The sequence below is a fragment of the Bombina bombina genome, chromosome 6, assembly GCF_027579735.1.
Source record: "Bombina bombina isolate aBomBom1 chromosome 6, aBomBom1.pri, whole genome shotgun sequence".
Classification (NCBI taxonomy): Eukaryota; Metazoa; Chordata; class Amphibia; order Anura; family Bombinatoridae; genus Bombina; species Bombina bombina.
In genome coordinates, this window is record NC_069504.1 from 890,332,911 (window position 1) to 890,359,335 (window position 26,425).

Here is a 26,425-nt window from a genome sequence, read left to right on the forward strand (position 1 = left end):
TTTTACAAATTTCTGAATATTGTCTACTATATTTAGTGGAAAAAGTTAACTTATCCATATTTCCTAAAACTTTATCCTGTTTGTTTTTATCCTGCAATAAAGCTTTCCTGTCCATGGCCTTAACCTCTTCCATGGTTATTTCTAGATCTCTTTTCTTATAACCCCTATCCATCAGTCTATTTTTTAATATATTAGCTTGTATAGAGTAATTCTCTTCACTACTACAATTACGTTTTAAGCGCATAAACTGGCCTTTAGGGATCCCCTTTTTCACACTATAGGGATGGCCAGAATCTGCCCTAAGTATGGTATTGCCTGATGTTTTTTTTCTAAATATTTCTGTTGTAATGCATCCTTTATCTACATCTCCTTTTATCGTTAGGTCTAGATAATCTACACTATTCTCAGAGCAAAAGAATGTAAACCTCAAATTGTTATTATTGTCATTTAAATATCCCATAAACTGTTCTATAGTTGAATCACCATTCTTCCAGACTATTAGCAAATCATCTATAAATCTAGTATAGAATAAAATACGGTTTTGAAAAGGATTATTAGTAGTGAATATTTTCTTCAATTCAAAATATCCAAGATATAAGTTAGCATACGAGGGGGCGAATTTCGCCCCCATCGCCGTGCCCTGACATTGTACATAAAAACAGCCTTCAAATAGAAAATAGTTATGGGTTAAAAGAAATTGGACTATATCCACAATATATTCAATAAAGCATGTCTCAAATTTAGTATACGTATGTAGCATTTCGTTAAGGGCAGTTAATCCCTCCCTATGCGGTATACAGGAGTATAACGATTCTACGTCTATGGTTAAGAACAGTGATTCACTATCCCATCCTAGATCTTCCACCTTACGTAGTAGGTGTTTCGTATCCCTAAGATAACCTGGTAAGCTTTTTACTATGGGTTGTAGAAATTCGTCAATCCATCTCCCTAGGTTTTCTCCTATGGTTCCTATTGTGGAGATAATGGGCCTCCCCGGCGGTCTTGATGCGCATTTATGAACTTTAGGGAGATGTTTAAATACAGTTACTGTAGGGCTCTCATTTACTAAGCATTCTGCCTGTGCTTGTGTCAAAAAACCCTGGTGAACGCCTTCATCTAACAAAATTTTTAACTCATTATTAAACCGCTCTGTGGGGTTATATGTTAATTTGTGGTATGTATTTTCATCTGATAGTTGCCTTTCAGCTTCCAATACATATGCTTCCCTATCTTGTACCACGATATTAAAAAATAGACTGATGGATAGGGGTTATAAGAAAAGAGATCTAGAAATAACCATGGAAGAGGTTAAGGCCATGGACAGGAAAGCTTTATTGCAGGATAAAAACAAACAGGATAAAGTTTTAGGAAATATGGATAAGTTAACTTTTTCCACTAAATATAGTAGACAATATTCAGAAATTTGTAAAATTATTCAGAAATTTAGCCCACTACTAAGAAATGATCCAAAATTGAAAACAGTCATAGACAAAGGAATCAGGTGTGTATCAAGGAGAGCAGAAACCATAGAGAACAATCTTAAAAGAAATTTTTCTAACAAGGAGAAAAAAGAGGATAGAATGTGGCTTAAAAAGAAAAATGGGAACTATAGGTGTGGTGGCACACCATGTAAATCATGTAAATACTTGGTTAGGAGTGATACTTTTAACTCTACAGTAACAGGTAATGTGTACATGGTGAACCATCACCTTAATTGTAATTCCAGATATATAGTGTATCTTATCACTTGCAAACTTTGTTTTTTTCAATACACTGGTAGAACGACACGCATGCTCAAAGATAGAGTGAGAGAGCACCTACTGTCTCTTGAGAGTGAGGTGCCAAAGACACCAGTGGCGAAACATTTTGCCCAACATAGAAGGAATGATAACTTTGATATAAGTGAATTAAAATATATCAATACTTTATTTTCATTTCAAGGTATTGATCATGTGCCCAAGCTGAATACAGGTGGCAATAGATCACAGACGCTTAATAGGAGAGAAGTGTACTGGATTTATACTTTAAAGACAGGGAGTCCTTTAGGCATAAACGAAAACTCAGATGTAAAACTTTATATAGGTAACTAAGTTAAAATCGATAGTTAATAGTATTCGAAATTTTCTCCATAGGATGATAAATATTTAGATATAACTATTAATAAATAAAGGTGAAAAGTTTTTCAAAATATAGCTATTACTAGAGGCTTTAGATTATATTGCAATGGATTATTATTAATTTATTGTGCTTAGTCCTTAATATACGGCTATACTTATATTTAATATATGCCCTTTCATTTGTGTACTATGTAATAGCTCAGCGGTATATAAAATTCTGAGACAGTAAAAGTATTTGTTTATATAGCATTAGATATTTTTCCCACCATTTGTGTTAATGTTTCTAACTATATATTTTTAGATACAATGTGCTTGTAAATTTAAGATTGTTATTTTAAATATTGTGATGTGATAATGATGCACCAAATTGAATGACGTATAGATCACAAACATGCCGCTAAATATATAAGCGGTAGTATACCTTTAAATCCTGAGAATGAATAGTGAGTGTGATAAAAGGTGCAATCAGACAGCTGTGAGTATCCCTGACGAAGTGCTGTTTAGCAGCAGGAAACGCGTTGGATGTAGCTTATGTGTGTGGAGTGGTGGAACCTTTGTTTTTTCGATGTAATAAATACACAGTGTTGATTTAGCTTGGTCTGTGAATGCTTATTTCTTCGCAATTGTGGTAAGATTGGATCCTTTTTGGTGTGTGAGATACACCGCGGAGATCTTTTAAGCTACTAGTTCTATACTGGATAACGGCTGTCTGGTGAGAAGGAGGAGTGCCTGGACACTTTCTAACTACCCGCAGAGTGGGGCCGGATAACCGTGAGTAACCTGGGTTGATGTTTTCACCGCTGCATAAAGTTAGCTCAAGACCACCAATATACATGCTCATGTCATTTACCCATGATACAATATAATATACTGGAATACTGAAAGCTTTTGGAGGTTATTTGAAAGTATATTTACCTACAAAGGAGAAAATATAATACCCAAATATGTATGTGTAAAACTCACTCAGCCGAAAAAACATACACAGTTAACACTCTACTTGTACCCTGATATTAGAGTGTTACCGGTAAGAACTTTGCAACAATTTGATTCCTGTAGAAAACTAGGTTGTGGCAACGATACATATGAGACTACAAACCAATTTGCAAAAATATAACAGTTTGTTTTGGTTGCACACAGCTGGAAGTTGTTACATGTCTTATGGCTCAAAAGCACAGTTTTTGCAACAGTGTGTCTTTGCTTTTTATCTTAGTTGTGAGCTTGTAAGTGAGTGCTGGACTTTCTCTGTGTGCAATATTAATGTATTATTTTTTGTAATTTTCCCTGTTTGGTCCTTGCACCCAGGTCTGCCTGGGGTTAACTGCCTGTGACTCTGGGGACAGTGCAGCTTCCTGAGAGTGCTGTTTTGCACCCAGGCCTGTGCATGTTACAAGGTCATAGGATGTGTATCCGGTTCGGCCTGAGATTGCTGACCCCTCCTGTGTTTTGTGTGTGTGTATATGTGTGTGTGTGTGTATATATATATAAATAAAATGGACTCAGACCAAAGTTCATCCATTGCTTTTGACAAATGTCTGCTTTGTCTGGAGGCTCTGGTTGTACCCCCTGAGCAATTTTGCTCTACTTGCTTATCTAAGACTTTGAAATTTAAAGATAAATTACTCCCTTCTGAGCCATATGTCTCTCAGGACAATGCTGTTCATAATATGCCTCAGCTTTCTCCTCAGATGTCTCAAGCCCTGATAGTTTCACATGCAGTGCCCTGTGGTTCCTCTTAACCTCCTAGAGGTGCTTATTTGCCAGGAGATTTTGCTGCACAGATAACCTTCTTGTGTCTGCAGCTTTATCTGCTTTCCCTACTTCGGGCAAGCGTAAGAGGAAATCTAGACATATTTCTGCTAGTAAAGTTTCTGATCCCTCTAAATCTGCACTGCTCAACCTTTCCCAAGTGTCTGATGAAGAGAATACGTCAGTAACTTCTGATGGTGAGATCTCAGATTCTGACATGAGGGGGGAAATTTCTACTGAATCTGAAGAAGTTAATTTCAGATTTAAGCTCCGGTTACTTCTGAAGGAGGTTTTAGCAACTTTGGAGGACTCAGAACCTTCTGTCGTTGTCAACCCTAAAAAGTCATCTAAACTTAATAGAGTTTATGATTCTCCATCATCTGTAGAAGTTTTTCTTGTTCCAGATAAGATGTTGGAAATTATAGCTCAGGAATGGGATAAGCCGGGGATTCCTTTTTCCCCTTCCCCTGTTTTTAAAAAGATGTTCGCTGTTGCTGACTCAATTTGTGGCGCACTGTGCCTAAGGTAGAAGGAGCTATCTCTACTCTAGCTAAGAGAACTACTATTCCTATAGAGGGTAGCTACTCCTTCAAGGATCCCATGGATAAGAAGCTAGAGGCTTACTTAAAAAAGATGTACATCCATCAAGAATTACAGTGGCAACCGGCGGCAAGTATTTCTAAGGTTGCGGGAGCAGCATCCTATTGGTGCGATGCCTTGTCTGAGCTGATATCAGAAGAGACTACGATAGAGGAGATTCAAGATAGAATCAAGGCTCTTAAACTGGCCAATACCTTTATCTGGGATGCCAACGTGCAGGTTATTAGACTGGGAGCCAAGATGTCTGTCTTCGCTGTTTAAGCTTGCAGAGCTCTGTGGCTGAAATCTTGGTCGGCTGATGTAACTTTCAAGTCTAAACTTCTTTCTTTACCTTATAAAGGTAAGACTTTATTTGGTCCAAGTCTGGCGGAAATCATTTCCGAGATTACAGGTGGAAAGGGATCTTTCCTTCCTCAGGATAAGGAGAATAGACCTAAGGGTTGCCAGAATTCTAACTTTTGTTCCTTTCGTAATTTTAAAGGACAGAAGCCTTCCTCCTCTTCTTCCAAACAAGAACAATCCAAGACCTTGTGGAGGTCCAATCAGCCTTGGAATAAGGGGAAGCAAAACAAGAAGCCTTCCACTGATTCTAAATCCGCATGAAGGGTCTGCCCTCGATCCCATGTTGGATCAAGTGGGGGTCAGGCTTTTTCTTTTTCAACAAGACCCTTGGGCTGTGGACATAGTATCTCAGAGTTGCAGAATAGGATTCAAGTCTTGCCCTCCAAAGGGCAGATTTCTCCTGTCAAAACTATCCACAAACCAGGTAAAGAGGAAGGCCTTCTTAAACTGTGTAGAGGACCTATCCTCCCTGGGAGTAATTGTTCCAGTTCTTGTAGAGGAACAGGGTCAAGGATTCTATTCAAATCTGTTTGTAGTTCACAAAAAGGAGGGAACTTTTCGTCCCATTCCAGACCTAAAGTGCCTCCATAAATTTCTCAGGGTTCCGTTCTTCAAGATGGAATCTATTCGTTCCATTCTCCCATTGGTTTACAAAGGTCAGTTTATGACAACCATAGACCTGAAGGACGCTTATCTTCATTTTCCCATTCACAGGGATCATCACCAGTTTCTGAGGTTTGCCTTCCTGGAAAATCACTTCCAGTTTCTTGCCCTTCCTTTTGGTCTGGCTACGGCTTCCAGAATATTCACAAATGTTCTGAGAGCTCTCCTGGCTGTGGTCAGATCTCAAGGAATAGCGGTGGCGCCTTATCTGGACATCATCTTTTCAACTAGCAAATTCTCATACAGAGATGTTATCTTTTCTTCGTTCCCTGGATAGAAAGTGAATCTGGAAAAGAGTTCTCTTGTTCCAGCTACAATGGTGTGTTTTTTAGGGACAATCATAGATTCCCTGTCCATGAAGATTTTCCTGACAGATGTCAGAAAATCCAAACTTCTTTTTTCATGCCTTTCTCTCCAGTCTGTTATTTGTTCATCAGTGGCTCAATGCATGGAGGTGATTGGGCTGATGGTGGCTTCAATGGACATTGTTCCTTTTGCTTGGTTCCATCGTAGACCTTTGCAACTATGCATGTTCAGTCAATGGAACGGAGACCATTCAGATCTATCGCAGAGGATAGATCGGGATCCCCTAACAAGAGACTCTCTCTCGTGGTGGATTTCACAGGACCATCTGTCTCGGGGCACTTGCTTCCTGAGACCTTCCTGGGTGATTGTGACCAAGGATGCCAGCCTGCTAGGCTGGGGAGAAGTTTGGGGCTCATTAAAAGCTCAGGGCATGTGGACCCAGGAGGAGTCTTCTCTTCCCATTAACATCTTAGAGTTAAGAGCAATATTCAATGCCTTGACATCTTGGCCTCAATTATCTTTTTAGTCTGCTTTATGAGATTCCAGTCGGACAACATCACCTCTGTGGCTTACATCAACCATCAGGGAGGAAATTGGAGTGCCTTAGCTATGAAGAAGATAACTTGCATTCTGCAGTTGGCTGAAGCTCACGATTGTCTCCTATTTGCCATCCACATTCCAGGAGTGGACAACTGGGAGGCAGATTTTCTGAGCAGACAGAACTTTCATCAAGGACAGTGGGCTCTCCATCCGGAGGTGTTCTCAATGATAACCTGCAGGTGGTGGTGGGTTCCGAAATTGGAACTGATGGCATCTCGTCAAACCACCAAACTTCCAAGGTACGGTTCAAGGTCAAGGGATCCTCTGGCCGCTCTGATAGACGCTCTAGCGGTTCCTTGGATCTTCTCTCTGGCATACCTCTTTCCTCTGTTTGCTCTCCTTCCACAAGTCATTGCTTGTATCAAACAGGAGAGAGCATCTGTAATTCTAATAGCTCCTGCTTGGCCTCGCAGGATCTGGTTAACACTTCCACTTTGGAAGTTACCTCTGAGGAAGGACCTTCTACTTCAGGGTCTCTTCCTCCATCGAAATCAAGATTCTCTGAAGCTTACTGCTTGGAGATTGAACGCCTAGTTTTGACTAGAATTGGTTTTTCTGAGACGGTCATTGATACCAAGCTTCAGGCTCGTAAACCTGTTATTCGTAAGATTTACCATAAGGTGAACACCTTTATTGGTGCAAATCTAAGGGTTTCTCCTGGAGCTGGGTGAGGATTCCCTGCATTATATCTCTTCTTCAGAAGGGCCTGGAGAAAGGTTTGTCCGTCAGTACTCTGAAGGGTCAGATATCTGCACTGTCTATTCTTTTGCACAAACGTCTGGCTGATTTGCCAGATGTTCAAGCTTGCTCAGGCCCTGGTCAGAATCAGTCCTTTGTTTAAACCTGTTGCTCCTCCTTGGAGTCTTAACCTTGTTCTTAAAGTTTTGCAGCAGGCTCCGTTTGCAGAGTTTCTGAGCTTTCGGTTCTGCAGTGTGATTTCCCTGTACCTTTATTTTTCATGCAGATAAGGCGGTCCTTCGTACTAAGCTGGGTTTTCTCCCCAATGTTGTGTCGGATCGAAACATTAATCAGGAAATTGTTGTTCGTTATTTTTGTCCTAATCCTTCTTCCCATAAGGAATGCATAACTTGGATGTTGTGTTTGCTCTAAAATTTTACCTTCAAGCAACTAAAGATTTTCGGCAATCTTCTGCCCTTTTTGTTGTTTTCTCTGGCAAGCGTAAAGGTCAAAATGCCACTTCTACTACCTTTTCCCTCTGGTTAAGAAGTGTTATTCGTTTAGCTTATGAGACAGCAGGACAACAGCCTGAGAGAATTATGGCTCATTCCACTAGGGCTGTCTCCTCTTCCTGGGCTTTTAAAAAATGAAGCTTCTGTGGAACAAATTTGCAAGGTGGCAACATGGTCCTCTTTGCATACTTTTTCTAAATTATACAAATTTGATACTTTTGCCTGAGGCTTCTTTTGGGAGAAAGGCTCTTCAAACGGTGGTGCCTTCTGTTTAGGTCCTCCTGCCTTATTCTCCCTCCCTTTTCATTCTGTGTCCTCTAGCTTGGGTATTGGTTCCCACTAGTAATTGGAAGGAAGTTGTAGACTCTCCATGCCTTAGGAAAGAAAACCAAATGTATGCTTACCTGATAAATTTATTTATTTCCGGGCATGGAGAGTCCATGACCCCGCCCCTTTTTAAGTTTAATTTGGCAGTTTTTTTTTAGTAAACCTCAGGCACCTCTATACCTTTTTGTGTTTCTTCTTTTTCCATTTTCCTTCGGCTGAATGACTGGGGATTATGGGTAAGGAAAGTGACACTTAACAGCTCTGCTGGGGTGCTCTTTGTCTCCTCCTGCTGACCAGGAGTTGAATATCCCACTAGTAATTGGAATTAAGTTGTGGACTCACCATGCCCGGAAAGAAAGACATTTATCAGGTAAGCATACATTTTGTTTTTTATATGTTGCATAATTTATAGTTTTATCTTGTAGGGACATGAAATATGTTTTTTCATGTTCTCATCTACTTGACTGCAATGCACTTCTATATTTGTGTACATACACAATGTTTTTATATGTGTATGTATGTCTGTACATACATATATAAATACATATGTATACACACTCACAGAGAAACATTTTTAAAGATGTTTATGTATGTATCTCAATGTTAAAGCCCTCTTCCTGCCTTTTTTTTTTCTTAACACCCGAGACCTCATATCTTTATAACTTGTGTGCAATATTTTTTCATGATTTTTCATGATTTTTTTATTAGATGTTGTAATGAGTGTAACTGTACTTTTTAATGTATTTTTGATGTGTTTTGTGCAGCTTTTTTGTTTTGCAAACAGTTAACCAGAGCTCTGAAGTCACTGTAATCATTGTAGCGTAAATAGCGATTGCACTCAAGTTAAATTCAACTCATAATAGGAGCGTTAAGCTCGGCACAAACATTTGTGTTCCACTTGTAATCTGGCGCTATATGTTTAATTATCTATAGTAGAAAAACTTTGCAGTGAACTTCGTTACTTATTTTGCCCCCCCCCCCCCCCACTGTTTGAATTTAAAATCAGAAACTTTTTAGTTTTCAACCTCTCATGAGAGTTAGAAGGGCATACTCAAGTTTATTTTTAAAGAATATGTCCCAGAACTTTTCTGGTAAAAAAAAAAGAAAGGTTAAATGCTAGTGTATGCGGATATTTGAAATGCAATATTTTACATATTCCTTTAAGATATTCTGCATATTTTTTTCACTTTCTTCCCCCATAATTCCTGTAACTCTTTTTCCACTTCTCACCTTAACCTCATTCCAATTTAATTCCCTCATTCCTTCCCCTTTAACTCCCATCCATGATAACTCATTGTGTTTTTACTGCTTTCTCTGAAACTCCAATGTCTCTCTTTTTCCCATTCTCCCCTCTTTGTTTGTCCGCTAGACCGCTTCGGGATGGGGAACTTTTTGAGATTGTTATACAGAAGATGGTGGATCGGTGGTCTGGATCTATAGAAGCTGGTAAGAGCAATACGATAGTATACAATATTCTGAGAGGACATGAGTTATTGACATTGTGAAGGGATAGCTATAATATCTCAAGTCATTTTATTATTTTATTGTATTCTTTTATTATTGCACTGTTATTTGCATTTAAAGGGATATGAAACAATTTTTTTTTCTTTCATGATTTAGATAGAGCATGCAATTTTAAGCAACTTTCTAATTTACTCACATTATCATTTTTTTAACATTCTCTTGGTATCTTTATTTGAGAAAGCAGGAATGTAAGCTTAGGAGATGCCAATTTTTGGTTACATTCCTGCTTTTTCAAGTAAAGATACCACGAGAACAAAGAAATTAAAAAGTTGTTAAAAATTGCATGCTTTATCTGAACCATGTGTATTTTTTGCTTTTATAGCTACAATATGCTCCTAGTAAAAGCTATCACTGTGTTTTGACTATGCTCAGACATATTAAAGCATACCTAGTTATATTTGTTGCACCAGTATTTTAAACAGCATGCCTGCTCAGAGTTCTGGCAGAGGCTTGTGTCATGTTAATTGAGTAATCACCAATATGGCACAAGGCACAGCTGGCACAGATAATATCTGGATATATAATAGGAATCTTAAGAAATTAAACAAAAATAAATTAAATATTTTAACCTGTTACACTCCACATAGAGGGAATAATAGCACGTGTTCAGGAAAAGTGTATATCCAGTTCTAACACAGCATTTCAACATACCAGTGACTTAGTTAAAATCATATATACAGGTGGTGCCACCCTAATTAAAGCTATATGTAAAAACGTGCTTAAATAAACTGATGTAAACATTACAGCACCCCAATGGGTGGCACCACCTGTATATATGCAGCAAAATAGTCCCAAATAATAAAATGTCCACACCAGAGTCAGCAAGTATAAAGACGGTCGAGTATTGCAAGTTCTGCACTTAAGGTCTTAGCCAATCGGTTACTCTTTCGCGCTCCATGGGGAATGTTCACAGCTTGTAGGTAGCCATCCGTTTATTTAGCCGTGAGTGTATGCTCAGTTTGAAGTGTTCACAACCATCCGGTTGGTGTGCCATGAGTGTATAGACCTCCTCCAGCAGTAATCCACTATTTAAAGCACACAGTTTCTAACCATACTCTACAGCTTTGAACCTCATACATGTGCACACTACAGCTACAGGAAACTTCAGCTCCAGCAGTCGTCTCTTTAAGTGCCAGAAGTACACCTGGCAAACACTACCATGAGACTTCATTCCCAGTATTTTCACGGGAGTTCTCGCTTCAGTGAGGGAGTAAGACGTTCATACAGTCCTCATTTTAAAGCCGGTCATCAGCAGCACTTGGGGTACAAAATAGAAGCCTTAAGCCAACTTACGTTACACCCCTCTGCAGCTTCACTCAGCTTACAATGGTCTTCGTCAGGGCAAGAATAGAGGCTGTATGCTTTAAGTTGTGGATTACTGCTGGAGGATGTATGTATATACTCACGGCACACCAACCGGATGAATTTGAACACTTCCACGGAGTATACACTCACTGCTAAATAACTAGATGGCTACCTACAAGATGGGAACATTTCCCATGGAGCATGAAAGAGTAACCGGTGAGGTAAGACCTTAAGTGCAGAGCTATTCCGCTGTCGCAACACTCAAACAGCTTTATACTTGCTAATGTTAATGTTTTTTCAACCAGGACTGTGTTGTGGACATTTTATCAATTGAGAGTATTTTGCTGCAAATTAAGCTTTGCCTAATATTGCCCATTGGGTTCCTGTCATGTGTACATCAGTTTAGCATGTTGTGTTTTTTACATATAAATTAGCTTTAATTAGGGTGGTGCCACCTGTATATATGATTTTTACTTTGTCACTGGTATATTTAAATACTGTGTTGGAACTGGATATACACGTTTTCTGAATATGTGCTAATAAATTATTTAATTAGTATTTTGGGTGCTGTAGTCCCCCTCTGTGGAGTTTAACTTGTGTTTTAACTCCAATATTGTAGATATAGCTCTCTCCTTATTTTGTATTTTTATAGGAATCTTAACCCCTTAAGGACCAATGACGGAATTATTCCGCCATGGACTAAAATTGGCCCCAAAGTGCTGTGGTACCGGCGATCGCGGGATTAATGATCTTGCTAGCTGCCTCAGCATCTGAGGCAGACTAGCAACAGCAAATCACGATGTCCCAGCCCATATGATTGCTGTGACCACCAATCACAGTGGTCACAATGTTGCCTCCCTCCACCTCTGTTCGGTTTGTGAAGTGGAGAGAGACAGATCTTTGTTACTAAAAATTAAAATATCCCCTTTACCCAGTCCTTAAATTTATTTTAAATTACTTTTCTTATGTATGTACACATTATTATCACCAAAACTGTGAAAAAAAGTTGTGTTTTTTTTGGTATTTTGCTTATAATAAATGAGAACTTATATATGTATATGTCACATCAAATTAAAACCCCTTTTGTCCTTTAAAAAACTATATATAATATGTGTTGGTGAAATAAATTAGAAATTTTAGTTGAACACACACATAGCAAAAATGCAAAAATTGCTTTGGTCCGTAACTGAAAGATAAGCATCTGAAGCTTGGTCCTTAAGGGGTTTATACAATCTGTTTAAATGGTGTTTTTCTTCTTAAACGGAAAGAGTCCACAGCTGCATTCATTACTTTTGGGAATTCAGAACCAGGAGGAGGCAAAGACACCCCAGCCAACGGCTTAAATACCTCCCCCACTTCCCTCATCCCCCAGTCATTCTTTGCCTTTCATCACAGGAGGTTGGCAGAGAAGTGTCAGAAGTTTGAAAGATAGTCTCTTATGGAGGGTAGTACTCTTCAAAATGGGACTGGAGTTTTAAGTAATTCTGTCAGCCTCTCAGTAAGTGCATGGATGAAAGTTAAAGTTCGGAGATGCAGGGAGTGTCGTCTCTGCGAAACCATCCCGACTCATGTTAACAGCTCCTTGGCAATCAGCGTTGACTAGTTTCGCTGCCTGGCTTTATTCACTCAAGTCCATGTCAGAGGCGATGCTATATCTGTCACACTTGAAGGGCCATGTTCCTGTGCCACGGTGTAGATTCTGGCAAGATTGTTTCATTTTATTTCAATATGGGAATGTAATGTTAACAAAAAAAATCAGGGTCCCAGTGGGACTCCTTTTATCTTAGGGAATCAAGGGTTAATATCTCATGTGGGGGGGTTATTGAACAGGGGGGATTTTAATCATGTGATATGATTCTGTCTGCTTATGTGTAGTGATACTTAGGCTCAGGACCTTATCGTCAGACTTTGCGTTCCTTTTGGACTGGTGCGCCTTTTTTGCTAAGCTTACACAGTGCACCGCGTGACTGGGTGTGGTCACGTTGTATGTCAATTTCCGTACTCTGACCGAGTGACGACGGAGAGAGTCTGTTCGTTGGTTGTCTGGTTCACAGGAGGTGGTGAATGCCCCAGCCATTGAGGGTGGAAGGTGCCGTTAAGCTTTTGTCCATATTTGTTATATCCATATTTGCAATCTCCAAGTTATGGAGGATTCTGATTTTTTTAAGTGACGGACATCTCCAAGAGTATACGTCTTGTGAGGAGTATGAAATGGCCCAGGTTATCCTTGCCCATCAGTTATGTTCCAATTGCCAAGCTAGAGTACTCTTTTCCTCCGATTCAGGGAGTGTAGAGTGCGTTGAGCCATCTGCCCCTGAGGATTCCATGTCCAGTGAGGCGCGTGCCCCAGAAATTTCTTTTGTTATGCAAGCAGGTGTCCCTAGGGCCGTTACTCCTTCTCCGGAAGGTGGCTTGTTTCCTCCAAGAGAAGTATTTCTAAGATACTGTCCGTGTTCTGTGAACCAGGGTCCATCGAGCGTGAGATTGCCTGAGTCAGTTCGACCTTCTGGGGAAGCGATGGCCTCTGAGGCTTCAGGGGCCCCTCCTTCTGGCCGGGTTTGTCCATTGATCCGGCTGGGGAACATTTTTCCTTCTGTTATAGACTGGCACGTCTTTGGGTACTACTAAGGCATGTTTTAGCGGTGCTGGAGGATTCCGGTCCTACTGGGCTGAGGGATCCTTAGTCTTCTGTGCCGGAGTGCAAATTGGGTTAGACGTATGGGGATGAAGCCAATCTCCTTCACGTCTTCGTTTTTTCTTTTAAGTATCTGTTCCAGCTCTGAGCTTAGGAGATTGGGGCCTCTAATTGGCCGGTTCCGCAGGTGCTGCCTTCATTTTATTTGATCCAGTTGGGATGTGTTTAATTTGATTTTATGAAGCTCATGTTTGTTATAGTTTCCGTTTTTGGTAACGTTTCTTCTCTGGAACTGATACTTGCGATTTTGTGGTCGCGTGGGCACTTCCTCGGAGGTTGCGCAACTATATAATGCATAGTTTTGTTTATAGTTTGTTATCGATCCCTTCGGGGGCCTCAATTTTCCTTGGACAGTTTTGGAGTGTTTTCGTGCCAGGCGGGTCCTGGTCGGGCACTAGATGTGATTCCTTATGGTTCATGTCACCCACGTGGTGCCAATGTACTGGTTACCTTGCCGGGTCGTTCACTTTGATAAGTGTTCGTGTTTTTCTTGTTGCCTCCATTTTAGAAAGAGGAGGGATGCTTTGGCCCACCTCCGTTCTACTATTGAGTGGGCCTCCACTGTGGCTTAGTGGTAACATGTCTGATTATCAAACTCAAGATAGGAGTTTGAACCCACCCTCATGTGCTACACTTTAGACAGTTCCGAGATTGGAGCCTGATAAGGCTCATTGGGAGAGGCCTTTGGCCTTGGAACCAAGGTTTCTCCATTCCCATTGGGTTGGAGGTTTGGATGACCTCTAGGCGTCGGGGGTACCGGATGGATAGCGTTTTCGTTTTCACTCTTGGTACCTTCTGGATGTCTAATTTTTGTGACTCCTCCCAGGCACCTCTCGTAGGTTGCTGGGGCTACTTGTCCCCTTCTCGATTAGTCGGGTCATCTGTGTTTGGAAGTCAGGGTATGTCCTTGTTACTTCCTCCTTTTAATATGTTACACGCTCTCCTATGGGGGCGCAGGGGTTGGGGGTTCTCCCCTTTTTGTTTTTCTCCAGCATTCTCTCCTGGTCGAGGCTCCCACTGGGTTTTCCTGTGAGGTACAGGATTTCCGGGAGACTGATCCTGTAACAGCCTTTTAGAGATATTATCATTTTCTCATCCTACAAACTGGTTTGGAGCGTGTCCCTTGTAATCCTGTGGTCTTTAGAGGGGGGTGTTCCCTTTCAACTATTTCTTTGGGTTTACAGCAGAGGATCCAGTTGCACCTTCGGGTGCTGGTTGCCCTCTTCCTAGACCTGTTAAGGTGGCTCTTTGGTCTGTATCTCTTTCAAGAGTCCAATGTCCAGGGACATTGGGATATGGGAGTGCACTGCAGGGTGCATTCCTCTGTATGTGATCTCTGGATGGTCCTTAAGGGGTTAGAACATCGACCGGTCTCGGGTTCTGGTGGTCTGGCTTATGCCATGTCTCGTGTCTGAGATTCGGAGTCCGGATCTGGATCGGTCCTAGGTGAAACCAGCTGTAGCTACAGTCGTATGCAAAAGTTTAGGCACCCCTGACAATTTCCATGATTTTCATTTATAAATAATTTAGTGTTTGGATCAGCAATTTCATTTTGATCTATCAAATAACTGAAGGACACAGTAATATTTCAGTAGTGAAATGAGGATTATTGGATTAACAGAAAATGTGCAATATGCATCAAAACGTAATTAGACAGGTGCATAAATTTGGGCACCCCAACAGAAATATCGCAATTATATTTAGTAGAGCCTCCTTTAGCAGAAATAACAGCCTCTAGACGCTTCCTATAGCCTGTAATGAGTGTCTGGATTCTGGATCAAGGTATTTTGGACCATTCCTCTTTGCAAAACATCTCCAGTTCAGTTAGGTTTGATAGTTGCCTAACATGGACAGCCCGCTTCAAATCACCCCACCTGAATTTTCAATGATATTCAGGTCCGGGGACTGGGATTGCCATTCCAGAAAATTGTATTAATTCTGCTGCATAAATGCCAGAGTGGATTTTGAGCAGTGTTTTGGGTCGTTGTCTTGTTGAAATATCCAGCTCCGGCGTAACTTCAACTTTGTGACTGATTCCTCAACATTATTCTCAAGTATCTGCTGATATTGAGTGGAATCCATGCGACCCTCAACTTTAACAAGATTCCAAGTACCGGCACTGGCCACATAGCCCCACAGCATGATGGAACATGCACCAAATTTTACTGTAGATAGCAAGTGTTTGTCTTGGAACGCTGTGTTCTTTTGCTGCCATGCATAACGCCCCTTGTTATGACCAAATAACTCAATCTTTGTTTCATCAGTCCACAGCACCTTCTTCCAAAATGAAGCTGGCTTGTCCAAATTTGCCTTTGCATACCTCAAGCGACTCTGTGGCGTGTGTGCAGAAAGGCTTCTTCCGCATCACTCTCCCATATGCTGAATTATTGAATGACACCATCTGCAGCAAGATGATGTTGTAGGTCTTTGGAGGTGGTCTGTGGGCTGTTTTTGACTGTTCTCACCATCCTTTGCCTTTGCCTCTCCGATATTTTACTTCTGACCTTAACAAGAACTGTGCCTGTGGTCTTCCATTTCCTCACTATGTTCCTCACAGTGGACACTGACAGCTTATATCTCTGCAATCGCTTTTTGTAGCCTTTCCCTAAACCATAATGTTAAACAATCTTTGTTTTCAGGTCATTTAAGAGTTGTTTTGAGGCCCCCATGTTGCCACTCTTCAGAGGATAGTCAAAGAGAACAACAACTTGCAATTGGCCACCTTAAATACCTTTTCTCATGATTGGATGCACCTGTCTATGAAGTTCAAGGCTTAATGGGCTCACCAAACCAATTGTGTGTTCCAGTTATTCAGTGCTAGGTAGTTACAGGTATTCAAATCAACAAAATGACAAGGGTGCCCAAATTTATGCACCTGTCTAATTTCGTTTGATGCATATTGCACATTTTCTGTTAATCTAATAAACCTCATTTCACTACTGAAATATTACTGTGTCCTTCAGTTATTTGATAGATCAAAATGAAATTGCTGATCCAAACACCCAATTATTTATAAATTAAAATCATGGAAATTGTCAGGGGTGCCTAAACTTTTGCATACGACTGTATTTGCACCTTGAATGTGTGCTCTCGAGCTGTTTTACAATTGGTTTCAAGCCTTTGGGTTCTACATCTTCCGCTTGTCCCTTCAAGGACGGTTTGGTATCTGCCTGAGGGCTAAGTTTGCTGTCTTTCAGGCGAGATCTTACGGTTGTTGTCAGGGGCAGCTATTGATGTGAGCTTGTGGATTGGTTTCAACTGAGCTGTTGGCTTTCTTCACCAAGCCTCTCAGGGAGGTCTTGCAGTGTTTCAGTGTCCATGAGGCCTTATAGCTCTTTCTTTTCTCATTTGCCGAGGGGTGCTGCCCTCCTTTGCGTGTAAGAGGTCATAGGGCTGGGTTCTGGTACTGAGACGCTGTAGTTCAGTGTCCTATCTCTCTTGGTTGGGAGTGGTCCTTTTTAGGAAGGGAGCTGTGTAGGGGTACTGGACCCCGAAGCACGCAGTCTTCTGTCATGTCAAGCTAATTTAACTAATAGTCAGAGTTGTTTTTCCTTGGGGTCCCCCTCCTTTTTTTTTTTTTTTTTTTTTGTCTTCTGAGGTGTGATCTGGAGAATTTTGTATTCTTTTGATTCGGACGTAGGCAATTGTTTTGGACTGGGTCCGTTACCTCGGAAGCGGGGTCGGGATCTGGCTGCTCTGTTGAGTCTTGACCATGTGCTTTTAGTTGCTGCAGGTCTAAGTGGCCTAAGGGTTATCTCCCTACCTAGTGGCTGAGGGTTGAAGTTGATCCTGCTGTGGTAGCTCTTTAACCTCGTTCCTGCCTTGGTGGGGGGTCACGGTGTTCATCCCTCCACTGGTTTCTCATGCTGCTGGTGTTGGATGTTTTTCTAAGGTCCTAGACGAGAGTGTCGTCTAAAAATATTTGGCATTCTCCGTGGGATGGTCTCCCATGTTGGCTTAGGGTCAGCTTTGCTGTCTTGAGGCTGGAGTTTGCGAGTTCTTGTTCATTGTGTCACGAGATAGCTTTTTCTCTGATGGGATATTCATCCTTGTCTGCAGGGTCCGAATGTTTTTCGGTTTCTGTGGGTTTCCTACCTTTGTTTGAATAGTTTAGCTGCTGTGTCTGCTAGGCTAAGGTACAGTGGAGAGCTTGTTGCACCATTAGTCGTATGGTGTTGTGTCAGGGATCTGAGGTTAAATCTTGGGGTTTATTCGTGTTCGCACTTTTTTAGGTGTTGGAGTTCTTCCCTGGGTGGTTGTCTTTAGCAACCTTGGGTTCGCCTTAGTTGTTTCGAGGTTCTTTCCTTCGTTGGTGTTCCTTTAGACATCTTATGGATCCTCCATTTTTCCCACTCGGGGGGTAGGTGGAGGTTTCTACTTCGGGGCGAGGGTTAGTTCTGTGTGATCAGTAAGCCCGCAGGACTTGGCTCCTTGGGGGCTTTTTGTGCTTGTTGGATCTAGGTTTTTAACCCCTTGTTCTAAGCGTTACAGTTTTTTCAGGCTGTGGTGCCCTTCAAAGGGGCCACCTTCTGTACCCGACCTTTTGTTTGCATTCAGTGTCCTCTATAGCTTGGGTATTCTTTTCCCAAAAGTAATGAATGCAGCTGTGGACTCTTCCCGTTTAAGAAGAAAAACTTTAATTATGCTTACCTGATAATTTTCTTTTCTTCTGATGGGAAGAGTCCACAGCTCCCCGCCCGTGCTTTATTTGAAGCGGCGGTATTTGTTTTTTGTTTTTCTGGAACCTTTTTCATCCTATTTCTCCTACTGTTCCTTGTTCCCTTGGCAGAATGACTGGTGGATGAGGGAAGTGGGGGAAGTATTTAAAGGGACAGTCAACACCAGAATTTTTGTTGTTTAAAAAGAAAGATAATCCCTTTATTACCCATTCCCCAGTTTTGCATATCCAACACAGTTATAATAATACACGTTTTACCTCTGTAATTATCTTGTATCTAAGCCTCTGCTGACTGCCCCCTTATTTCAGTTCTTTTGACAGACATGCAGTTTAGCCAATCAGTGCTCACTCCTAGGTCACTTTACGTGCATGAGCTCAATGTTATCTATATGAAACATGTGAACTAATGCCCTCTAGTGGTCAAAATGTATTCAGATTAGAGGCAGTCTTCACGGTCTAAGAAATTAGCATATGAACCTCCTAGTTTTAGCTTTCAACTAAGAATACCAAGAGAACAAAGCAAAATTGGTGATAAAAGTAAATTGGGAAGTTTGTTTAAAATTACATGCCCTATTTAAAACATGAAAGATTTGTTTGGACTTGACTGTCCCTTTAAGCCTTTGGCTGGGGTGCCTTTGCCACCTCCTGGTGGCTAGGTTCTGAATTCCCAAAAGTAATGAATGCAACTGTGGGCTCTTCCCGTCAGAAGAAAAGAAAATTATCAGGTAAGCATAATTTATGTTTTTTCATGTTCAATGCCTTTAAGACTTAGAAAATGCACTCAACAGAGTTGTTTATCTGGCTGCTTATTCTCTATAATAAATCATCGGATCATTTCTCCTCAAATCTTCAGTTTGTAATAGTTTGTTTTCCCAGATACATCAGTGTACAAAGAAATCTGTCTTGATGTTTTCTGCTTTTTTTGTTGTTGTGTTTTTTTTTTTAACTCCATCTGTCCTTGCTTTCATCTAATTTGTGCCTCTCTCCAGGAGTCACTTCTATTCGCCCTGAAGAGCTAGAATTTCCTAATACAATGACAGATATTGACTATGATACCTGGATGCTAAGGTAAGAACTATTTTAAGGACCTGTGGTAGAAAGATCTATATGCTTATTATAGTTAAGTTTCTAAATCAGTCTATGAACTATGACATTTTTGAAGGTTCTGTTATTCCTTATTGTGTTGGGAGTTTTTGGTAGCGATTCTATGATTATAGTTGAGCTACCTGTCTTAATTGTATTGTACTGTTGTTTACTATTCCTGACTTTCTACCCTTTTCTAGTGGTACAGCCATCATGCAGGATGGGAACACACTTAGGAATAATTACGGGTGTGATCTGGATTCTCTTGGAACGGGATCAAGAATCGGAATGATGAAAACCACAAGAGGAGATTTACACTATTTTATTAATGGAGAAGATCAAGGACCAGCTTGTACAGGCCTTCCATCTGGAAGAGGTGAGAGATAGATGAACTCAAAAGGTAGTAACAGGGGAACTTTCCCTATAAGTGATGGGAACGTTTAATCCACAAAACTATGAGAGTTAATGGACCTAGGGTTCTGATAGAGGATAAAATTTGACTATTATGATACAGAGGCATAGCATTTTTCACAAGATATTTTAAAGATAGGTATGCACTTTCTAAGGGTAGGTGTGATATGGTGTTTGTTTTTCCAGTGAAGAGGGATTTGATAAAAAGTGAATAGGATGTCCACTAATTAGGTGAATTTAGCCTATGTAGAGAAATGGCTAAAGACATCCTACAGTAGCTCACCTTGTTTGTGACTTTTACAAATTCATCATTCTTCCCAAATTACAGACTTCTTCAAACTTCCTTTTTGTTTTCTCATGTTTCTGTCTTCTTTTTTGGTGTATTCATTATCCATTTCATAAATCCTCTTGACCGTTTCACACAACACCACTCATCTTCAGTTCCCCTCACCTTCTTTTTCTTTCTTTCTCTACATATGTTATGTACTAATGTTTCCTGCTTTCTCTGAGACTTCTATTCCCACCTCCCTCTTGTTCAATCTTTTCCTCCTCTCTCTGCCCTAGAGGTGTATGCAGTGATAGACCTCTACGGTCAATGTGTGCAAGTAGCTCTGACTGGTGGCAGTGGTCTTATAGATAACAGTGTTTCTGCGAGTCATGTGACAGAAAAATCCTTCCCTACACCATCCCCAGGTAAGTGAATTATCTCTGCTAAAATATACTGGGCGTGAGAGTATTACTATGTGATCCATATATGTATCTCTATACAGTGACTGTGTCTGTGTAGCTGTGCGAGCATTGTGCACACTTTTGAGAATGAAACATTTTTATCAGTTGTTGCTGATACTTCAGAATATGCATGTTGTTTTCTTCCTATCTTTCAGTTCCTAGTGTGTCTCATCGTTTCCATGCTGTTTGCGGAAAAAATGTCTCTGTCCTCTGTGACGGCACAAGAGCGGAACGTAATTTGGGTTTCGTTGATGGGATTGTATTCAGTAGTAATGAATTACTCACTAATGAGGTCTTCGAGGTAATCTTATTTAAGTGCACCTACCAAATAAGTCACATTTCCCTTACGTACACCTACCTAATGAGCCACTTATTAGAATTTCCAAACCCTGTAACACATTTGTTATTGTGCATCTGTTTCTATCCCTTCTCTTATTTCTTTCTCTTGTATAATCTTAGAGTCTCATAATCTCACATTATTCCTACTCACTTTACTCCTTTATAGGTCAGAGTAGAGCGAATGGACGGTCATTGGTCAGGGGGCTGTCATATCGGAGTTACCTCCCTCCCTCCCCATGATGCTCTGAGTATTGGAGGGGGACTCCCTGCTCGGGCACTTGACCTACGTTCCCGGGTTACATGGTTGGTATCAGGGACAGAGGTTAAGAGGAATGGACAGTGCCTCCGTGAGAATTACTGCAGCAACTTGGAAAGAATTCGGGTAAGTTGAACAATGGACTGATACAGATGTGTGGATTGAATCAGGGGACTGAAGGACAGAGAAATTGCCTTGTAAGGAGAGATTTATGGCTGCATACTTTTATGCACTATTGTACATGTTAAATATGACTACAAGTTGATTGTGGATTTGACTTTCAGGTGGGCTGCAGGATTGGGGTCCGCCGTGATAGTGATGATACAGTTCACATATTGATAAATGGAGAAGACATGGGACCAGCAGCCAGTGGCATTCCTAAGGTATGTTCTGGTGGCTATGCATATAAATAAATTGGGGAGAAAATGTCTTTCTAAAATGTTTGTTTCTTTCATCAGATGGTGAGAGTCCCTGAGTCATCACGTGTGGGAATTGCCCTCCAGACCACTAGGAGGAGGCAAAAGATACCCCAACACACCAGATCCTTAAATCCCTCCCACTTCCTATTATCCTCTGTCATTTTCTTTTGCCTCCTTGATGAGATTGCATTGTCTCCCTTTCCATGGTAAATCTCTTTTTGGGCCTGGACTGGATGCTGCTATTGCTACAGTCACTGGAGTAATGGAGTATTTCTGCCCCAGGATAAGAAACCTAAAAATAAGCTTAGACCTGTAGGGCATTTTTTTTCTTTCATCAATCTAAGGCTCAGAAAGATTATGCTTCTGCCTAGAATTCTGTCTACTCCAAATCCCGCCCTTCATGATCCAAAAACAAACAGTGCCATAAGTTCACCCCAGCATGACGATGCAGTCCCATACCAGACCAATCTCTGGTGAGAGGCAGATTTAATCTTTTTCAGGAGGTTTGGTAAAGATCTGTTCAGGATCCCTGTGTATTGCAAATTATTTCCCATGGGTATCAAATAAGTTTTCTTTCCTATGGCATGGAGAGTCCACGACGTCATTCTAATTAATAGTGGGATATTCAACTCCTGGCCAGCAGGAGGAGGCAAACAGCACCGCAGCAGAGCTGTTAAGTGTCACTTCCCTTACCCATAACCCCCAGTCATTATTTGCCTCTGTGACGGGAGGATGGCGAAGATGAGAAGATTAATCCTTTAATGGGTACTTTTCCCTGCAACAAGGATTGGGGTCTGGCCCAGTCCATGTCAATCTCTTTAGTAAGAGTAATGGTGGCCTTTTAGCAGTTAGAAGGGGCAAGGTGGTATTTGCTTTACTTCTAACACTATAACTACCCCTTTGCAATAAGCCAGAGTTAGTTACTCTGTTCTTTCTTTGTCTACAGGTACCTGATAGAGAGTGGAGTATCTATTACACCCTTGTAATTGTCTTTCTGCCCGACAGCGGGATCCTCAGGTAAGTACTTTTTGCCTTTTAGGTACTGAAGGTGTGCACTTTAAGGGGTTAATGCCTCTAGGCATTTGGGACTCCGTTACCCTTTTAGTTAGGTTACAAATAGGGCAGGCTGCAGGCATTTTTCTATGTATAAGATGGGGTTAAGGGGTTAATATTTTTCCCCTGTTTAGGGTTTTCCTATCTCTCTAGTGTGGCTGAAGGGCTTTTTAAGTGTGTTAATGCCTAGCAGTGGGCGGAAATCACATTTTAGATGCCAGAGCTGTGTGAATGAAGGAAACTCTCTTTATTCAAAAAAAATAATTTTAGGATGCGCGCCTTTTTTATTGTGGCGCAGTTTCTATTTTTCTTGCCGGTCACATAACTCCCTGCTCTTCAGGCTGCTACGCTGAGCGGAGATTTTCCGACTGTGTAAATTTTCTCTGTCGGCTGGTTTACTTGACGACCGGATCATCTGAGAGGCAGGAAATTCTGTCTTTGGCTGTGGAGTCCTCATTCTAAGCAGAGATAACGCTACTAGTGGCAGCTCCTAGTCCGGTTACAGTAGGGCACCTCAGAAGACTTGAGGTTTAGCGGTGCCTTTATTTTTTATATGATATAAGTGTTTTTGGTGATAAGGAGGGCAGACTTCTGAGAATTTCCTCTGTTGTTTCAAATAAATTTTCCTTACAGTGACCTGCCTTTTTAAATCTATATTGTATTTCATTATTAGTGGGACCTGTTCAGCTATGGAGACAGAACAGGATGATGTTATGTCTATGGACAAATGCTTACTATGTCTAGAGGCTCAGATTGTCCTGCCCATGCAATTTTGTTCCTCATGTCTAGATAAAAGTTTAAAGACAAATTACTCGCTTCTGAGCCACAAGTCTCCCAGGATTCTGCTGTGCAAGACATGCCTCAGTTTTTTTTCTCATGTGTCCCAGACTTTATCTGTTTCACATACAGTGCCTTGCAGTTCCTCAAATCCTCCTGCGGGCGTTTATTTACCAGGAGTGTTTACTGCACAGATTACGTCTGTCGTGTCTGCAGCTTTATCTGCTTTCCCTACTTTGGGGAAGCGTAAGAGGAAATTCAAGAATGTTTTAGCTAATAGGATTTCTCAACAAGCTAAACCTACGCTAGTCAACCCTTCCTAGATGTCAGATGAGGAAGATGCCTCAGTAGCCTCTGAGTGTGAGAACCTGCAGAATCTGAAGATGTAAATTTCAGATTTAAACTTGAACACCTCCGTTTACTTCTAAAGGAGGTTCTATCTTCTTTGGACGACTCCTACTCGTCTGTTGCTGTCAACCCTAAAAAAATCTAGTAAACTCAATAGATATTATGTAGTTCCTTTTGCCGTGGAAGTATTTCCAGTTCCAGACCGTATATCGGAGATTATAGATTATAGATGTTTCCTGTTGCTAACTCCAAACGTGATTCCTGGCGCACAGTTCCTAAGGTAGAAGGAGCCATCTCTACTCTAGCCAAAAGAACTACTATTCCTATTGAGGATAGTTGTTACTTTAAGGACCCAATGGATAAGAAGCTTTAAGCTTACTTAAAGTTGATGTACATTTATCAGGGTCTACAGTGGGAACCTGCTGCATGTTTGCTACAGTGGCTAGTGCTGCATCTTATTGGCACGATGCTCGGTCTGAACTAATTTTAGAAGAGACTTCTATAGAGGAGGTCCAAGATAAGATCAAGGCTCTTAAACTGGCCAATTATTTTAGTTCTGACGCCAATATGCAAGTGATTAGACTGGGAGCCAAGATGTCCAGCTTCACTGTTCTAGCTCGCAGGGCTTTGTGGCTAAAATCTTGGTCGGCGGATGAGACTTCTATCTTTACCTTATAAGGGTAAGACTCTCTTTGGTCCTTGTCTGGCGGAGATAATTTCCGAGATTACTGGTGGAAAGGGGTCTTTCCTACCTCAGGATAAGAAAAATAGACCTATGGTCGCCAAAATTCGAATTTTCATTCCTTTTGTAACATTAAAGGACAGAAGTCTCCCTCTTCCTCTTCCAAGCCGGAGCAGTCCAAGTCTTCTTGGAGACACAGCAAGTCTTGGAATAAAGGAAAGCAATCCAAAAAGCCTTCATCTGATGCTAAATCAGCATGAAGGGTCTGCTCCCGGTCCAGTTTTTGGAACAGGTGGGGGGCAAATTCTCCTTTTTTTAACAAGCCTGGATACGCGATGTCCAAGATCCTTGGGCTGTGGACATAGTATCCCAGGGTTACAGAGTAGGTTTCATGACTTGTCCTCCCATGGGCAAATTCATCCTCTCAAGATTATCTGCAAACCAGGTAAAAAAAGAGGCCTTCTTAAAATGCGTAGAGGACCTGTCTTCCCTTGGTAGTGATTGTTCCAGTTCCCGTAAGGGAATGAGGCCTAGGATTCTATTCAAATCTTTTTGTTGTTCCCAAAAAGGAGGGAACCTTTCACCCCATTTTAGACCTAAAATGTCTCAACAAATTCCTCAGAGTTCCGTCCTTCAAAATGGAGACCATTTGTTCCATTCTTCCTTTGGTCCAAAAGGGTCAGTTAATGACGAAAATAGACCTGAAGGACGCATATCTGCATGTTCCCATTCACAGGGATCATCATCAGTTTCTGAGGTTTGCTTTTCTGGACAAGCATTTCCAATTTGTTGCTCTTCCGTTTGGCCTGGCCACGGCTCCATGAATATTCACAAAGGTTCTGGGGGCTCTTTTGGCAGTGGTCAGATCTCAGGGGATTGCAGTAGCGCCTGACCTGGACGACATCTTAGTCCAGGCGTCCTCTTTCCAACTAGCAGAATCTCATACAGAGATGTTGTTGTCTTTTCTACGTTCCCACTGAAGGAAAGTGAATCTGGAAAAGAGTTCCCTTGTTCCAACTCCAAGGGTGTGTTTCTTAGGGACTATCATAGATTCCCTGTCCATGAAGATTTTCCTGACAGAGGTCAGAAAATCCAAAATTCTTGCTTCATGCCTTTCCCTCCATTCTACTTTTCGTCCATCAGTAGCTCAATGCATGGAGGTAATTGGTCTCATGGTTGCTTCCATGGATATCATTCCTTTTCGTCAGTTCCATCTGAGACCTCTCCAACTATGCATGCTCAGTCAATGGAACGGAGACCACTCTCTCATAGTGGATTTCACAGAACCATTTGTCTTGGGGCACATGCTTCCTGAGACCTTCCTGGGTGATTGTGATTGTGACCACGGACGCCTGCCTGCTAGGCTGGGGAGCAGTTTGGGGCTCATTAAAAGCTCAGGGACTCTGGACCCGGGAGGAGTCTTCTCTTCCCATAAACATCTTAGAGTTGAGAGCAATCTTCAATGCCTTGATAGCTTGGCCTAAATTATCTTTAGCCCGGTTTATCAGATTCCAGTCAGGCAACATCACCTCAGTAGCTTACATCAACCATCAGGGGAGAACCCAGAGTTCCCTAGCTATGAAGGAGGTGACTCTCATCCTGCAGTGGTGGAAGCTCACAATTGTCTCCTATCTGCCATCCACATTCCAGGAGTGGACAACTGGGAGGCGGATTTTCTGAGCAGACAGTCCTTTCATCCAGGGGAGTGTGCTCTCCATCCAGATGTGTTTTCAATGATAACCCTCACGTGGGGGGTTCCGGAGTTGGATCTAATGGCATCTCGTCAAAATGCCAAGCTTTCAAGGTGTACAGCTCAAAGTCAAGAGATCATCAGGCCATTCTGATAGGCGTCAGACGGATCTGCCAGATGTCCAATCTTTTGTTCAGGCCTTGGTTAGAATCAGGCCTGTGTTTAACCCTGTTGCTCCTCCTTGGAGTTTAAATCTTGTTCTTTTGCAGCAGGCTCCGTTTGAGCCAATGCATTCTGTTGATATTAAGTTGTTATCTTGGAAGGTTTTGTATCTTCTTGGTATTTCTTCTGCTTGCAGAGTTTCTGAACTTTCGGCTCTGCAATGTCATTCACCTTACCTTATTTTTCATGCGGATAAGGCGGTCCTTCGCACTAAGCTGGGATTTCTCCCTAAGGTAGTGTCTGATCGCAATATAAATCAGGAAATCGTTGTTCCTTCTTTTTGTCCCAATTCTTCTTTGCAGAAGGAACGTCTTCTACATAAT

At 41.4% G+C, this 26,425-nt stretch overlaps 1 protein-coding gene across 1 annotated transcript in view; it reads left to right on the forward strand.

Annotated features, from left to right (window-relative positions):
• NEURL4 (neuralized E3 ubiquitin protein ligase 4) overlaps nucleotides 1-26,425 on the forward strand; it is a 169,815-nt gene that overhangs the window by 64,948 nt on the left and 78,442 nt on the right. Inside the window, exons 13-19 of the mRNA XM_053718447.1 lie at nucleotides 9,261-9,337; nucleotides 19,083-19,161; nucleotides 19,377-19,552; nucleotides 20,152-20,280; nucleotides 20,472-20,617; nucleotides 20,822-21,037; nucleotides 21,196-21,294. Coding sequence (XP_053574422.1) covers nucleotides 9,261-9,337; nucleotides 19,083-19,161; nucleotides 19,377-19,552; nucleotides 20,152-20,280; nucleotides 20,472-20,617; nucleotides 20,822-21,037; nucleotides 21,196-21,294 — 922 coding nt within the window. The remainder of the gene's footprint in view (nucleotides 1-9,260; nucleotides 9,338-19,082; nucleotides 19,162-19,376; nucleotides 19,553-20,151; nucleotides 20,281-20,471; nucleotides 20,618-20,821; nucleotides 21,038-21,195; nucleotides 21,295-26,425) is intronic.